The sequence below is a fragment of the Canis lupus genome, chromosome 10, assembly GCF_048164855.1.
Source record: "Canis lupus baileyi chromosome 10, mCanLup2.hap1, whole genome shotgun sequence".
In the NCBI taxonomy this organism is placed as follows: domain Eukaryota; kingdom Metazoa; phylum Chordata; class Mammalia; order Carnivora; family Canidae; genus Canis; species Canis lupus.
In genome coordinates this window covers 46,688,852-46,705,632 of record NC_132847.1, presented here as the reverse complement: position 1 = coordinate 46,705,632, position 16,781 = coordinate 46,688,852, and the positions used below count along the sequence as shown (strand labels likewise).

Here is a 16,781-nt window from a genome sequence, read left to right as displayed (position 1 = left end):
TTAGTATTGTGATATTAAAATTGATTGGTATAAGTTGCCACCCTACCACCTACTTTAGTAGCTACTAATTATTGTTGAAATCCATCATTAAAGGTTACAGAATATTTTTATTTATTTATTAATTTTTTTTTAATTTTTTTTTTTTAATATTTTTAATCCTTAGGTATCCAGGCTCAAATTTCTTTGGGTATCTTTTTATATATTTTTTTTTAACTTTTTTTTTTTTTTTTTTTTTTTTAAGAGAGAGAGGGATGGGCGGGGGGAGGGACAGAGGGAGAGGATCCCATGTAGGCTCCATGCCTAGCATGTAGCTTGACATGGGTCTTCATCCACCTCAGGACTCTGAGATCATGACCTGAGCTGAAATCAAGAGTCAAATGCTTAACTTACTGAGCCACCCAGGCACCCCGTCTTAGAATATTTTGTAAACTATATTCGTATGAATGGAGATCCAGATAAGTTCCCTACATTATAATTGGTTGATACTGAGTTTCTTTTTAATGTGTATGCTTGTCCTTCCCATCCCACCCTCCTTTACCTCCCTCTCTGTGCAGTTTATTTCTTGAAGAAACCAGGTTGTCAGAGTTGCTCAGTTTAAATTTTGCTGATTGCATCCTATTGTGTTACTTAATATTATTTTTCTTTAAATTGGTAGTTAGATATAGAGGCTTGATCAGATTCATGTTCAATTTTTTGACAATATTTTAGAAGCAATGTCGTGTCCTTGAGGCACATAATATACCACAACTTCTCTTTTTGTGATCATGTTCATAGCCATTGTGATATCTTGTCCACAGTGGCTGATAGGAAAGCTCTTGATTTCTTGAGTCTAGCTGTTGTTGGTAATCTAGCTTTTTCCTCTGGGGATTTTTAGTAATTTCTTTTTACCCTTGAGTTCTGATTTTTTACAGGATGTATCTTAGATATGATACACTGCAGTTGGCAAGCCTTTTCAGTGTGAAGAACTTCTTCACCTCAGATCACTTTTTTTTCTCATATTTCTTTATTTTCCCTCTCCACTGTCTCTTTTTTTGTCTTTTGACTTTATCACTTTAGTCAATTCTCTGCTCAAATATTACCTTACCAAATCACATTGATCACTCTCTGAAAGCATCCTACTACTGTCTTCTTATCTTGGCTTTATTTTTCTTTATAAAACCTGATACGACTTTATAGAGTTTCCCATGACTTAAATATAATGCAGAGACTTTTTTTTTTTTTTAATTCACTGATGTTTCCTTAACTTTTAAAACAGTGTCTTCTACATAGTAGGTGCTCAGTAATGTTTGCTAAATTAATTATATTAGGTTTTTGGACTCATAGGTCATTCATCTTCATCTCTTTTATAGCATATTTTAAACATATTTTTATTTCTTTTCTATGTTTAGAGCATCCTCCCCCCCATTTTTTCCAGTGTCTTCCAGCAACCACTGAATGTTTGCTTTTGATAACTATATTTTAAATTCTAACATTTCTTATTCTCAGGTCTTCTTTCACTACACCCTGTACTTACTTTATGGCTGTAGGGTCCACTTCTGTCTCTCTATAAATATTAAATAGACTCCTCCACCCTTCCTTCTCCCCCATTGGATTATTATCTTTGGTCCCTAAATTTTCTTTATTCATCCTTTGTTTGTCTTGGTTCTTCATTTATTGTAGCTGGTTTTTTTCTGGAAGCTGGTTTGGGTTTCATCAGTAACTGTTTAGATATGTTTTTCTAGGAGAGCTCTTTAATTTAAGTGGATGAAGTGGCCTCCCAGTAGAGTACTTGAGCCTATGGCATGGAGAGGGAGGGAAAGAAGGAAGGGTTCAGTTGGCCCAACCATTCTGAATCAATTTAATTTAATTATCTTATTGTGTGTTTCACAGCCAACTCTTCCTTGGTTCTAAGACTAAGAATTATACTTATCTGTGATGTCTTTGGCTATGGTTTTGCTTTGCTTTTATTTTTTCTTTTAATTTTATCCTGCCTGCTTACATTTTGTAAAACTCTTGCAAAATGTCTTTTTAGATGATATCCTTTTTTGTTATCTAGTATTATGGTTTCATTTCTTCTTTTTTAACTTTTCACAAGGTTATATTCTTGGAAATGGTTGAAGAAATACATATGTTCATAGAGCAAAATTGAAAAATTCATTTTCTTCTCTTCCCCTACAACTTTAACTTCCCTCCCTAGAAGTAATCTCTATTAATAATTTACATGTTATTTTTAACATAAATATGATTATCACTCATTAGCTTACTTTGTTGACTTAATCATGTCTTGATCATTTTTCCATCTTATGAATTTATTAAATTTTTCCAGATGTATAAAATTCCTCTTTTTACTAATGAATTAATAATATCTTGTTCTTTTAATTTGCATTTCTTGATTAGAAATTACATTGAGCATTTTTAAATATATTTTCTGATGGTTTGTATTTCATATTTTGTGAAATGCTTGACTTTTTTCTACCCTTTGCCCATGTCTTTAGTTGTTTCTTAATGATACCTAGACATTGTATTCTTATATTTGCCATGAAAAAATGTATTTCATTAATATTTTCTTGTAGAGTACCTTTGATTTTGCCCTCCACCCCCGAGGTCTTACTATTTATTTAGGTAAATTTGTTGAATTTTTTTCCCCCTTTATGGATTCTCCATTTTGTGTTTTACTTAGGTGGGACTGTTGTTAGTTTTATCCTCAATTATTTTACAGTTTTTATGCTATTATTGTATTTTTAAGTATCTGTCTTCTGTCACTCAGTGGGTTCTTGGTAGGGAAGGGAATTAGATAGGTGTGCTCAATTTGCCATCTTCCAGAGGAATTCAGACAGATATTTAATTATTCCATGTTCTAGGGTTTGTCTCCTAGATTAATTTAATAATTTACTATTAAGTTTCACAAGCATGCAGTGACTCATTAGATATGCTTCCATTTTATGCATTAAAACTATTCTAAGTTGAATTATTAGCAAATAGAATGTAGGCTCTATTGAGGTTTAAATATGCTAGCATAACTTAAAAATTCTTTTAAAATTTTATCCCTCAAAATCTTTGTGATTAATAATTCTTGTACATTTGTGTACTTCCAATTGGGTATTTAAAACTTTTATTTTTAACAAATAGCAAACCTAAGATAATGCGCACACACATACCCTTAAAGTTTTAATTTTAACAAAAAACAAACCTAAGACACATGTGCACACACATGCATACATGCATGCAGAATGGGGGTATGGAAGGACAGAATATGACAAGACTGATATTTTAAGGATTTTGAATGAGGCATTTTGATATTCTTTCTAAAAGAATGTACAAGTTTTACCTCTTCTACCTTGAAGATTATAATTGATAAGAAAAAATTTTATAATTCCTAATACTAAGGATGAGGTAAATAAATTATCTTTGGAAGTGTAGTCATGTATTTGCCAATGATGCTTTAAAAAAACAAGTCAATAAAATGATGAAAATTAAGGAATAGTGAAAAGACTTCAAGTATGATCCTAGATCACATTTCAAATAATTTGTCCTGTTACATTGTACAAGTCACTTGACTTGTTTTCACATTGTGAAATGAAGTGCTTATGCTAAGTTACTTCAGATACAAATTGTACAAAGCTTTGGCATCTATGTGCAGGTATCATAGGCAAATGGAATCTGTGAATGCATTCACTGGTACTGTGTTACAGAGAATCCATAAAGGAAAAAAATAATTTTTTTTCAGAGTTTGTTTATTAATTAATGTTTTATTTATTTATGAGAGACACAGAGAGAGGCAGGGACACAGGCAGAGGAAGAAGCAGGATCCATGCAGGGAGCCCGATGTGGGACTTGATCCCGGGACCCCAGGATCATGCCCTGAGCTGAAGGCAGACGCTCAACCACTAAACCACCCAGGTGTCCCTAAGAGCTTATTTTTAAGTAATCTCTACATCCAACATGGGGCTCGAATTTACAACTCCGAGATAAGGGTTGTGTGCTCTACTGACAGAGCCAACCAAGCACCCCAACTTTGAATAATTTTAAATGTAAACAGAACACCAAATTTATGGAGCACCATTTCTTCAGTTATAGGATATGCATAGCTGTTTAAACTAAAGAAATAAAGTAAAGCCTACCTTCTGCCCACTAATAACTTTGAAACCCATAGAATATATAAATGAAAAAAAAAAACCATGGAGAGTGTATATAAACATTTTGATCCTGAATCTCTAGTGCCAGTAACTTTATAAAATAAGGATTTTATTATTATAAACTCAGAGCAGACCTCTTTAGCTGTGGTTGCTTCTTAAGCTTATATAAAGAGGCTTAAAAAATTATCTGAATTAGTTGAGAGTGTACGTAGCTCAGTGGTTCTTAGCCGTTTGAAGTATTTGGAAAAACACGCAAAAATAAGATGAACATAATATACATCCCATTAAAAAATATTTATACACACTCATATATTCTTATAGTCTTTTGGTAAGAAATATAGACTGATATCTGACAGTGATATTTAGCTAGAAGATTTGCCATGTGTGTCTAAAGGATGGACTAATGTGGATTCTCCCCTTAATGAAAATACCTCTAAGATTTGCTGTTATTTATGTACCTACAGATAAATTCAAAGCAAATTAATTTCATAAAAGTACAGCTACTTCAAAATTTGTGATTTAGCATATAAGGGATTCCATAATTATATCATTACACATTGAACCCTGGACCCAAGATAATAAGTGAGCTTCAGTTATATTGCCTGGACATTGTAAATGTACTTCTTTTTTCTAGAATATCTATTGTCAAGAAGGTGGGAGGTGCCTGGCTGGCTCAGTAGAGCATATGACTCTTGATCTCAGAGTTGTGAGTTTGAACCCCATGTTGGGCATAGAAATTGCTTAAAATAAAATATTAAAAAAAAATGTTGGGTGAAAAAAAATTAAGTAGAGCATAATTTATTGACATGTTACTTACCTTTCACTGGCTACTACTGTCAATAGGAAATTCTTTTGGATTATTATCCAAGTGATAAATGTTTTAAGTGAAAGGTAAGTGGTAACCATATCTTGGGAGAAAAGGAAAATAAAGTACTGCCATTTTATATAGACTTACTGTATTACTAGGCTTGTATTTTAGAGATGTCCTAGGACAATTTGCCTTAACTTTTATAGCAGAGAAAGTTGGGATGGTAAGTGATTTGCCCAAAATCACCTACTTAATAGCAAAGTAAGATTTAGAACTCAGGTATTCCAACTTTCAGACCTCCTTCCTCCCCACCCACCATTATATTCTTCTGCTCTTAATTCATTATCAGGCAGTGACTCCTAGTTTGAAAAACAAGTCACTGTTTTTCAAAAAGTTATGTTTTAAAATCTTTTGAACAGACTACAGATTTCCCCTAGGATCAGAGACTACAGATTTAGAATTTTAGATTAAAGACTGCTAAGCATGAAAATGAACTTTTTGAGACTGAACAACTTAGCTCTTCACTTCTTAATTTGTTTTTGTCTCAAATTGCCAATACTTCTATAAAGCATTATTCCTTTATGCAAAGGGCTATATTCCTTTTTTTTTTTTTTTTTAAGGCTATTTGGAGATATTTGTCGCTTTGGGGGAGATATGTAAAATCTTCTTTGGCATCAAATAATTAAAATTGCAACTTTTTTTTTTTTACAAGTTCTCTTTGTAGGCACAAATATAATTTATTGATTCATTTTTCCATATTAATTATGATATAGGGAGTAGTTTTTTAATTATTAGGATGTAGGAGGATCAGTCAGGGTCAGTAAATTGTTATTACAAAACCAGTGGAGTAGAATTGTTTATTACCTTCCCTAAACATTGTATGATGAGAATTTTCCATATGTCAGTAAGTTTTTTCTTGTATAAGACTAGCAAAGCTAACATTTGGGGGATCATGACTTAAAACATGTTAGAGATTTAAAAGATAAATAAATTGGAGATATAAATGAGCGCTCAAAGTTTAAATGACAGCTGGACTTAATGTCCAAAGCCAGGGTAATTGAGGGCTGTAAATTTATGTCTAGATTCAAGGTTTTAGCATCAGTTATAGAAGTTTTATAACAAATGCATTTTTAAAAATTATAGTGTACTAACTTTATTAATTAAAATCCTCTTGATGAAAACTTATTTCATCTTAGAAAATGGCCTTAGGCATTCTCCTTTAATTTATTGATTTAGAACAAAGTGTTTGAAAAAGCATATGAAAAGATTTAGGATAATTGCAGTGCACATGGTGTCCAGCTTGCCAATGATATTTTTTCCTTTTTTGTAGTTTATTAAAAGCAAAGTATTTTAAACAACTCCTAGAATGGAATTTTACTTTTTCATTAATAAGCAGTGCTTTACTCAGGGGTTCTAACATCAGCTTTCATTTTGTATTGTAGAAGCTTCCCTGTGGTATAAAGTGTTGGGAAAAATAATAATAAATATAATTAGGAAAAGAGATCATGGAACTCCATATGGTGGTATAAATCTTCCAGTGCTTCCATGTTCTACTAAATTGGAATGAAAAATACATTAAATTTTATATTAAATTATATCTGTTTTCAGAGTTGAGGAGTCAGGGGAAAAGAGGATGGGATAGAGATTATGGAATGTGTTTGGGACTCCATGGTGGGAGGTGGGATCAAAGTAGCCTTTTAATCACAAATAGAAAGGAAATTTTGACCAGGGCATTTAGGTTACATGGTTCTTTCCCCTTTTTTGTTTGTTACAGGCAAAGGGGAAGATAGTGATGTACTCAGTATAAATGCAGATGCTTATGACAGCGACATAGAAGGCCCATGCAACGAAGAAGCTGCTGCTCCTGAGGTCCCAGAAAATACAGTCCAAAGTGAAGCTGGTCAGATAGATGACCTGGAGAAAGACATTGAGAAAAGTGTGAATGAGATTCTGGGACTGGCAGAGTCTAGCCCAAAGGAACCCAAAGCAGCCACCCTGACTGTTCCTCCACCAGAAGATGTTCAGCCTTCCGCACAGCAGCTGGAGCTGCTAGAACTTGAGATGAGGGCAAGAGCTATTAAAGCCCTAATGAAAGCTGGTGATATAAAAAAGCCAGCCTAGTTATTTGACTTGAATCTGAATTCTAGGTGTGTTTGAGCAAAGTCACATCATATAATTTTGTATATGAAGTTTATTTTGGGTCTCATGTGATATTTCTCATGTAATCCTTATTAGATAAACTCATCTTAACCCTAAAATACCTGTGGTTTTTTTGGTTGTTGTTACTTTTATATATATGTTACTGCTTTATGAACATGGCAAATATCATTGGATAACCTGGATACTTTGTTAGTTGAGCATTTAGCTATATCTGCTAATTAATATCTGAAAAGCCATTAGCAAAGAGTCACTGTAATTTTTTTCCTTCATTTTTAAATGTTTTGGCATCCAGCCTAAAAGCTTAAGAAAGATTGACCAAGCATGTTGCTCCTAAGGCTACCTATATTTTGTGGTAGAATATTAAATTATTGCTCCTAGATTTGTTAACAATTTAAGAAATTTAGTCATGCTTATATTCACTTCTAAAATAAGTCTGTCTTAAGGACCCCTTCTGTGGGTGTGGATTTACTAGTAAAAACTGATAACATTTTTTGTGGTAAGACTTAGGTCTGAAATGGCTGAGAAAAACGTTTTTTTATAAAGGAAAAAAAGGACTTAATTTAAGGCCATTTTTAAAAATGTAGAAGTAATCGCCCTATTTTAATTCTAGCAGACAAGCCATTCTAATAGGTATTTGATATTATTGGACACTTCGTTCAAGTTCTTTTCTTCAGTAAAAAGGGAACATATTTTAATTTACATTCCAAGCTATCAGGAAAATAATACTTTATTGTACAGGCTTTTATTTCATGTTTTGCTTGAAGATCTGATGTGCTATAATTCCATGAATTAAAAATAATAAAGACTATCATTCTGGATCTGAAGACTTTTGATACATTTCCAAAAGCAAAATTAATTTCAGGAAGCTTTGATAAGTCAATGTTATAATTAATCTAATTTTGTATAGTTTTTGTAAATAAATTAACATCTTGCACAGTAATGGATGATTTTTGCCCCATCACTAATTGTAGTTGTTTGATACTGAAATAAATTTAGGTAGAGACTCTTAAAGTAATTTTTTTCCTAAAATATAAATCTGAAACCACCATTTTTATACTTGCTAACAAATATAGTATATTTTATTTGTAAACCATGCTCTACTAATGTATGAAAATTTTCCTCATACATGAAACTTGCTAGGATTGTGTTTTATTAGCTGGCTTAATTGTATATAACTTTTAGAGTTTCATGTGGAAGTAGAAAGTACTTATGAAACATTAGAGTTGCAAAGTTACAAATTTATTTTTTTGTTTCTGAACCTGCTTTTAAATAATCCTATCTTTTTTTTTTTTTTTCCCCTGGAACCTTCCTAATGTAGCACAGGCCTATATCATTTGAAGTACTTCTCTTAGGCTGATAAATGCAGGTATGATTTGAATAGTGAATTCTCATAGTTACTGCTTCAGGATGAAAAAGCATTGATTATGGCAAAATAATTTTTTATTCCAACCAAAAGTTAAAATAACAACAAAGTAGTATGGAACAAACTATTGCTGCTTACTAATTATAAAATGCAGTGGGTGATATTTGTGTGATTAAATATACAGTAGTAAACAAGGATCTGAGTGCTTTGTAGCTGCCCAGTTACCACTTTCATGAAGCATTGTGTCTGCTCTGTTCAGTTGCAGAATGGTCTAGAGGCCATTTGACTAGAGTAGTATGTGTGACGTAGAATGAGCTGAACAAATTAGAAGCCACTTAGTTTCCTATCTTGGAAAATCAGCTCTTCCTTTTACTCTTTTTTTTTTTTTTTCCAATATTGAAAGACACAAGAGCTTTTTGAAAAATGAATAGCTTTAGAGAATAGGAATATGTATATTTTAGGAAAGCCTAATAGGAAAATACTATATATTGATCTAATGCCATTTAAATCAACAGCTTACAGGTGTTTGTTAGATACCTCTGAGGTGTTTAGTCTTATTCAGAATCTCAAACTCAGGAATGTTATAGTATAGATTTTAGCACAGAATAGACTGAGTAATAATGACGATTTTGGTGCTACTACTTTTTATGCTCCTCCCTTTTGCCAAGGTAAGGAGAATTTTTATGTAATGTGTAATTAGTAAATTAGAAGAGCAAAAAATATTTTGACAGCCTTATTTTTTATCCAAATTGAAGTTCCTCCTGATATTTGATGAGGAACTTGACCCAAACTTGAATGATAGGTAGTAACTGATAATAATGGGTCCTCTGCATTAGCTTTGGGCCACTTTTTGATATTCCTGCTAATTCACACACTCAGATATATCTTAAAAACCTATTACACCAAGTAGCCAGTGTAACGTACTATTTATCAAAAATCTACTGAACCCCTCCCCTAATCCTTTTGTTGAATCAGTTCTTTTAAACTATCAGGCACTGTATTTTTTCCTTATGAAATTGTTGCCAAAACCCACTTTCAGCAAATTATAGATTCTAGAGCATGACTAGCTATTTGAGTAAGGGTGTTCTGAATCATTTGAACAGTAATACAAATTGCAGGAAAATACACATTTCAAGGTACGTAAAGAAGGAATGAACCTACAGCTTGGGCCAAATAAAGTTGACAGCCTAAAAATTTCAAAAATTCTCAGTTCCTTCCATTCCATCCTATGAGAAGTAGGAAAAGAGTTCAGTTACAGATATTTTTCCTTTATTGTACTTGTTTAATGCTTAAGTAAAACACCAATGTGCTTTAACTTAAAACTTAGGTTTTTACTTTTTTGTGTGTGTGTGGTGAGGGGCAAGTTATTTTTTTTTTTTAAGATTTTATTTATTTATTCATGAGGGACACAGAGAGAGGCAGAGACATAGAGGGAGAAGTAGGCTCCCTGGGGGAGCCTGATGTGGGACTCAATCCCAGGACCTGGGGATCACGCCCCGAGCCAAAGGCAGATGCTCAACCACTGAGCCACCCAGTGCCCCTATTTGCTTGTTCTAATGTTACTCTTCTCCCTATCAAATGCCTTTCTTGAACATTTCCAGTCAATGAAACAAGGCATAATGACATATGTAGCCTGGCTATGTGATACCTTTGTTGGATCTACAATCACCTCTCTCTATATATTTTCTTTCAAGTAGACTCCGTTTTTAAAACAAAAAAAGTACTAATGAATATGTCACTAGGAACGCAAATATATTTATTTCATAATCATTATTTAAAAATGCATTGTGATGAAATGAAAAGCATGTGAGAGTTAAGAGCAGAGGGTCTGTTGAAAGATTATCCTTTGGGATCCCTGGGTGGCGCAGCGGTTTGGCGCCTGCCTTTGGCCCAGGGCGCGATCCTGGAGACCCGGGATCGAATCCCACGTCGGGCTCTCGGTGCATGGGGCCTGCTTCTCTCTGCCTGTGTCTCTGCCTCTCTCTCTCCCTCTGTTACTATCATAAATAAATAAATTTAAAAAAAAAAAAAAAAAAAAAGAGCAGAGGGTCTGATTCTGCACAAACCATCTGTGTAACCCTGGACAAGTAACTGTAAAATGAGGGAAATAAATTGTTAGCCAATATAGAAGATTTCTTTCTACTATAATACTCTGTGATTTTACTATGGAATACTATACAATTTGGTAAGCTTATTTCTTACCTCTTCCCCTTCCCCTTTCCCCTGATTCAAAAATGAAGTAGTCTGTTTAATCATTTTTTTGTACTCCAGTGTTGCTGGATATGAACTACAATCCAGTTTTTGAGTTTTGCCTGTTAGAGTCTTTATTGTCAGGATCATTTGGTAAGTATACTGTATAGAATTATTTGCATTAGCCCATAAATGTAACTTATCTTTCATTTATTGTTTTATTTAATTTCATGATAATAAGTAAATAATTTTAAGTTAATAAAGTTTTTCCCCCAAGACTTAAAATGAAAAACAGAACTCTCCTCTGTTCCTTTTATTTTTTAAAGATTTTATGTATTCATGAGAGACACAAAAAGAGAGGCAGAGACACAGGCAGAGAGAGGAGAAGCAGGCTTCTTGCAAGGAGTCCGATGTGGGACTTGATCCCAGGAATCCAGGATCAGGCCCTGAGCCAAAGGCAGGTGTTCAATGGCTGAGCCACCCAGGCATCTCTTTCCCTATTCTTTTTATACCTGCTCTTGCTAAAGAGATAACCACTTTCAAATCTTTTAGTGATTTTTCTATTTATCTCTGTAATATGACTTATCTCTATAACATGATTCTAAGTAACATGATTATTAGGCTATTTCTTGATATTTCACTTTTAGGCTTTATTGATCTATCTTGGAGATGAAGATGAAGATGTATTCCTTTTGCCTCTTCCCTAAACACATAGCTTCCTTCTCCATCATCCCAGTACAGTGCAATCACATCACACTTTTGGATAACATTCAATATTTATACTATTTTGACTATGTAAATACTATTCACAACTGGGTTGTGTGGTATCTGTAATTACATTTTTTTGGGGGGTGTCCAATTCCTGTTTTAAGTTTTTTGGAGTTAATAATGTAATTGCTTTACTGTTTCATTTGCTCAGTGTTCTGTGTAGCACACATTAACTTAGACCCTAACTGTCCTCCAGGAATAGAAGTCTCTTAGTGGGTTCAAAGACATCATGTAATCTAAATTTTTTTTCCCCTCTAAAGACATTGTCTCCTGGAAATCTCTGCTATAATAATCTGGGTTTGTTGCTCTTCACCTCTCTCATGTTGAGTATTCCAGTTTCCTGAATCTTCTGTCTTAAATGAGTTTATTCCCTCATTTTGGTGGTGTACCTCTTCCAACAGCTTCCTGTGAAAGAATACATGAACAATAAATTGTTTTGATTCATTGGTATAACTCTGCATGGCTCAGTTCTATCCATTCGCTCAACTGGAAGATTACGTATGTTGATGTCTAGGCCTGGAATCATTGTCCCGAACTTTACAGCATTACTCCTCCCTTCCAGCTTCCACTGAAGCTGTTGAGAAGTCATTTGTCTTTTTGATTCTTCATACTCTCCTCTGTTTATTTCTTTTCAGAAGCTTCAGGATTCCTGTTCCCAGTATTCTGAAATTTCTTGATGCTGTGTCAGAGAATGGATTCTTTTTCATCTATTTGAGTCAATCACTGGTGAACTTTTGTAATGGGGAAATTCAATGTCATTCGGTTCTGGGAAATATTTAGATATCACTTCTTGGATAACTTCTTTCCCTATATTTTTTTCTAATCTCTATTTTTGGAACTCCTTTTATTAAGATACTGGTACCTAGCCTGATTATTTCATTTTTTATTTCTTATTTTGTGTTTTTCATCTTTTTCTTCTACTTTCTCATATATTTTCTCAGTATTCTCTTCCAGTTTCTCCACTTATTTTTTTAAAAGATTCTATCATATTTTATCTCAAAGATCCTGTTTTTTATTCTCTGAGTATTCCCCTTTATTTAAAGATATTTATTTATTTATTTATTTATTTATTTATTTATTTATTTATTTATTTATTTATGAGAGACCTAGAGAAAGAGGCAGAGACAGGAAGAGGGAGAAGCAGGCTCCCCACAAAGAGCCTGATGCAGGACTCGATCCTGGAACCCCGCCCGGATCATGCCCTGAGCTGAAGACAGATGCTCAACTGCTGAGCCACCCAGGCATCCCTAAATATTCCATTTTAAAACTAGCATTCTGCTCTTGTGTCTGTAGGGCAGTGGCTCCACCCTTGTGTCCAGGTGACCCTGTATGTATCCTACAAGCAGAGCTCAAACCTTTGACCAGCCTATGTCTTGGTGTAACAACCTGCAAGCCTCCTAGGAACATGGCCAGACAGGTAGTCTTGTGAAGAGTCTCACAAGAACATTTTATTTGGGCAGCCCGAGTGGCTCAGCAGTTTAGCACCTGCCTTCAGCCTAGGGTGTGATCCTGGAGACCTGGGATCGAGTCCCATGTCGGGCTCCCTGCATGGAGCCTGCTTCTCCCTCTGCCTGTGTCTCTGCCTCTCTCTCTCTCTCATGAATAAATAAATAATATCTTAAAAAAAAACCAAACATTTTATTTGCCTTTCTGAAAGACAGGAAGGCTCCCTGTCTTGCAGGAGGATGTCCTTAAGCAGTTTTCCCATCCTCCTCCCTGGTTTCCATCCTCCTCCCTGAAATCCGAGACTTGAGACTTGTTACCATGCCCCACTTAGGGCACAGCTGCGTGCTATAAAATTGTTTAGCTTCAGCATAGCATTAGCTCTTCAGGAATAGGGTGTTCCATCAGTCCTCTTCCATCTCGTCCCTTTTACTTCTGTGTCTCCCCACACAAGGGCCATGAGGACTTGGCACCTTTGACTACTGTTTTCTCACTGTTTATGTAATAACGTACCTGAATCTAAAAAGAGCTCATTGTTTTCCTTAAATTGGCTAAATTGGCCAGGCCTTGCTTGGCCCTTGCCCGCTGGCCCTTGGAGGTAAAATGTAACATTTTACCTCTCTGAGGATGTTAATTTTAGTGATTGTTTTCAAGTTTCCTTCTGCCTCTTGTCTTCTATTTTCTTCAAGTTCATGTTTTTCATTTGTTCTCTAACGTTTTCATAGATTTCCTTAAATCTTTGGTAGTATTTGGCTGATTCATATATTAGAGTAAGACCCTAAAAAGTTGATGGGAAGTTCTGTTTATGAATGAGGCTCTTTAATGGGTGTAATTCACATTTCTCTGTTGACTAAGGATATCCACAGTTCACTCTCAAGACTTCTTACTTAGGGCAGCCCGGGTAGCTCAGCGGTTTAGTGCCACCTTCAGCCCAGGGTGTGATCCTGGAGACCTGGGATCGAGTCCCACGTCAGGCTCCCTGCATGGAGCCTGCTTCTCCCTCTGCCTGTGTCTCTGCCTCTCTCTCTCTCTCTCTCTCTCTCTCTCTTTCTCATGAATAAATAAATAAAATCTAAAAAAAAAAAAAAGACTTTGTACTTAATCCCCCAATTTCTATAGGCTAACTCTGTTCTTAACCACTTGGTGTGCCTGAGTTTATAATATCATGCTTCAACTTTGTTCAGATCTTCTGGAAAGTTAGTGAACAAATGGTTGCCTTTTGTGAGGAGACCAACTTTCTTTTCTTTTTTTAAAGATTTATTTGCTTATTTTAGAGACAGAGCATGTGAGTGGGAGGAGGAGCAGAGGGAGAGAATTTTTTTTTTAAAGATTTTATTTATTTATTCATGAGATCCACAGAGAGAGAGAGGCAGAGACACAGGCAGAGGGAGAAGCAGGCTCCATGCAGGGAGCCCGACCTGGGACTCAATCCCAGGTCTCCAGGATCAGGCCCTGGGCCAAAGGCAGCACTAAACTGCTGAGCCACCCGGGCTGCCCAGAGGAAGAGAATCTTAAAGCAAATTCCCCACTGAGTGTGGAGCCTGATGGCGAAGCTCAAATCCTTGACCCATGAGATCATGACCTGGGCAGAAACCAAGTCAGATGCCGAACTGACAGACTCCTGGACACCCCAAGGAGACTAACTTTTGTGTTTCATCCACTGATCTCTGTCTTTGGGTCTTTGTTACTGAGCTTGTTTTTGTGTTTAGAATCAAGTGGCTTCTTAGTTTCATCATTCTATTGGCCCTTAGGTTGCAACCTTCACTGGCTAAATTGGTCATACTCATTTATTTGTATTTCAGCTTCCCAAATATTCTTGACCCATCACTGTCTTCTCTGCTACTGTGTATCTGAATAGGTTAGTGCTTTTAATTTCTTGTCATTTTACTGGACTTTCATAAAGGAGGAATAATATGTTTTTAAGCAGATATACTTGGTTTTTTAATCTGTTTTTATTTTTGTCAGTTGTAAATTTTTTTTTCTAAAATCCATGTTTAGATTAATGTAGAATCTTAATTACAAGTGGAAAGGTGAAAGAAAGAGAATAGACAAGAATGACAGCTGATTAGAATCAATGGTAACTGGGGTGCCTGAGTGGCTCAGTTGGCTAGGTGTCTGCCTTCCACTCTGGTCATTATTTCAGGGTCCTGGAATCGAGCCCCAAGTCAGGCTCTCTGCTAAGCAGGGAGCCTGCTTTCTCCTTCTCCCTCTGTGCTCTCTCCTGTGCTCTTTCTCTCTCTCAAATAAATAAAATCTTTAAAATAAGTCAGTGATAACCTGAGGCTAGCAAGAGCATTGTTGCTTAAAGTGGCCATATTTACTTCTTTCTTTTTTACCCGAATATGTGTTGGTATTATTCAGTGTTCATGTTCTCAGACATGTAATGCACTCTTCCATTATGTAATTTCACATCCCTTTTTTTCTTTCTTCTTTTTTTTTTTTTAAAGATTTATTTATTTGAAAGAGGAGTAGGGAGGGAGGAGCAGAGGGAAAGGGATTGTATCTTGAGTAGACTCCCTGCTGTGTGTGGAGCCTGATGCAGAGTTCGATCCAACAACCCTGAGATCATGACCTGAGCCAAAAACAAGTTGGACGCTTAGCGGACTGAACAACCTAGGTGCCTCCCCCCACTTTTTTTTTAATTTGAAGAACATTTACTTGAATTATTGTTATATTTGTTCTTTTGCCTTGCTTTTCTTTGGTTTTCTTCTGAATTTCCTATTATTTGCATTGGGTCTTCTTGTCTATCTTCAATATATTTCACTTTTTATAAGTTGTTTTTCATTTTGAGTTAAAAAAATTTTCCCTTTCCACCTATTTAAGGCATTATCTGTTGTGTTTATTCACTCCTATGCTTCTAGTTTAGTTTTCATGTCCAAAATGTTTTTTTTTAATTTCTAATTCTTCCCTGAATTCTGTCATCTTATATCTAATTCTGATTCATGGTTATTTTTTTATGGCTTTTATCTTTTTTTCACATGACTGTCATTTTAAATACAAGTAATAGTTTTGAGACATTCTGTGTGTCTGTCTTTCTGGTGAACTCTTATTGTCTATAAGGGTGTTACTCTGCTCCTTATTCTCTTTTAATTTTTAACAGTATTGCATAGGATTTGATGTTGATATTCTTGTCTCCCATTGTTTATGTGAAGCTCATTTTTCAGAAGGAACCTGATTCAGATTAGCTTTCCAAATTCATGGCCCCTTGACTTTTCTTATTCCCTAATGTTCAAATTATGGTGGCTTGCTTTCTGAGATTTTCTGGCTCTGTTCCCCTCCTCCACATTATCTGGACTTCTCTTTCCATCTGTTATTTTTCTCTGTCCTGCTCATTTTGATTGCACGATCAGTTGATTCATTCTCCTTAGTGTGGATCTCTGTCCTAGAAGGGAGTCCTGGCTGATTAGTTTTAAGAGTTTTTAGGGGTGAGATTTTCCTAGGTTCTTTAGACCTTACATTCATCTGGTATTTTCACCTTCCAGTTTCAGTTGCTGTCTCCAGTTGATTTGCCATGATTTCTACTTATTTTGAGTTTCTCCTCTTATCAAATCTGTTAGGTTCCCAAAGGGCTTCCCTTTTCTTTCTCCCACAGAAGTGCAATATTGATATTATGGTTTTATGACTTGTTAGTGGTTTGTTCTAACCTGCTTGTATTTTGGTGGTGTAAGGATACCTATAACCTATACTTTTGTTTTCCATGGCTTTTGGTTTTCTTTCTATTGGTCAGCCTGGTATTATGTAGGGACTTGAAGAGATTTAGAAACTATATTTCATATTAAGGAGAAGTAATTTATAGGTAAAATAGCTTACTGAATTATTTATGAAGTATTCTTAAAATGTGGTAAACTTTGACATCTTTTTTTAAAATATAAAGTGATATGAGAGCTTTTATTTAAATTCCAATTAGTTAACGTATGTGTCATATTAGTTTCAG

At 35.0% G+C, this 16,781-nt stretch overlaps 1 protein-coding gene across 2 annotated transcripts in view; it reads left to right on the top strand.

Moving 5' to 3' along the window:
- Nucleotides 1–8,118, top strand: part of CAAP1 (caspase activity and apoptosis inhibitor 1) — a 49,103-nt gene extending 40,985 nt beyond the window's left edge. For both annotated transcript variants that reach the window (XM_072841582.1, XM_072841581.1), the window contains exon 6: nt 6,698–8,118. In XM_072841582.1, the coding sequence (XP_072697683.1) occupies nt 6,698–7,044 (347 nt within the window). In that variant the 3' untranslated portion in view covers nt 7,045–8,118. The remainder of the gene's footprint in view (nt 1–6,697) is intronic.
- The last annotated feature ends 8,663 nt before the right edge of the window (nt 8,119–16,781 follow it).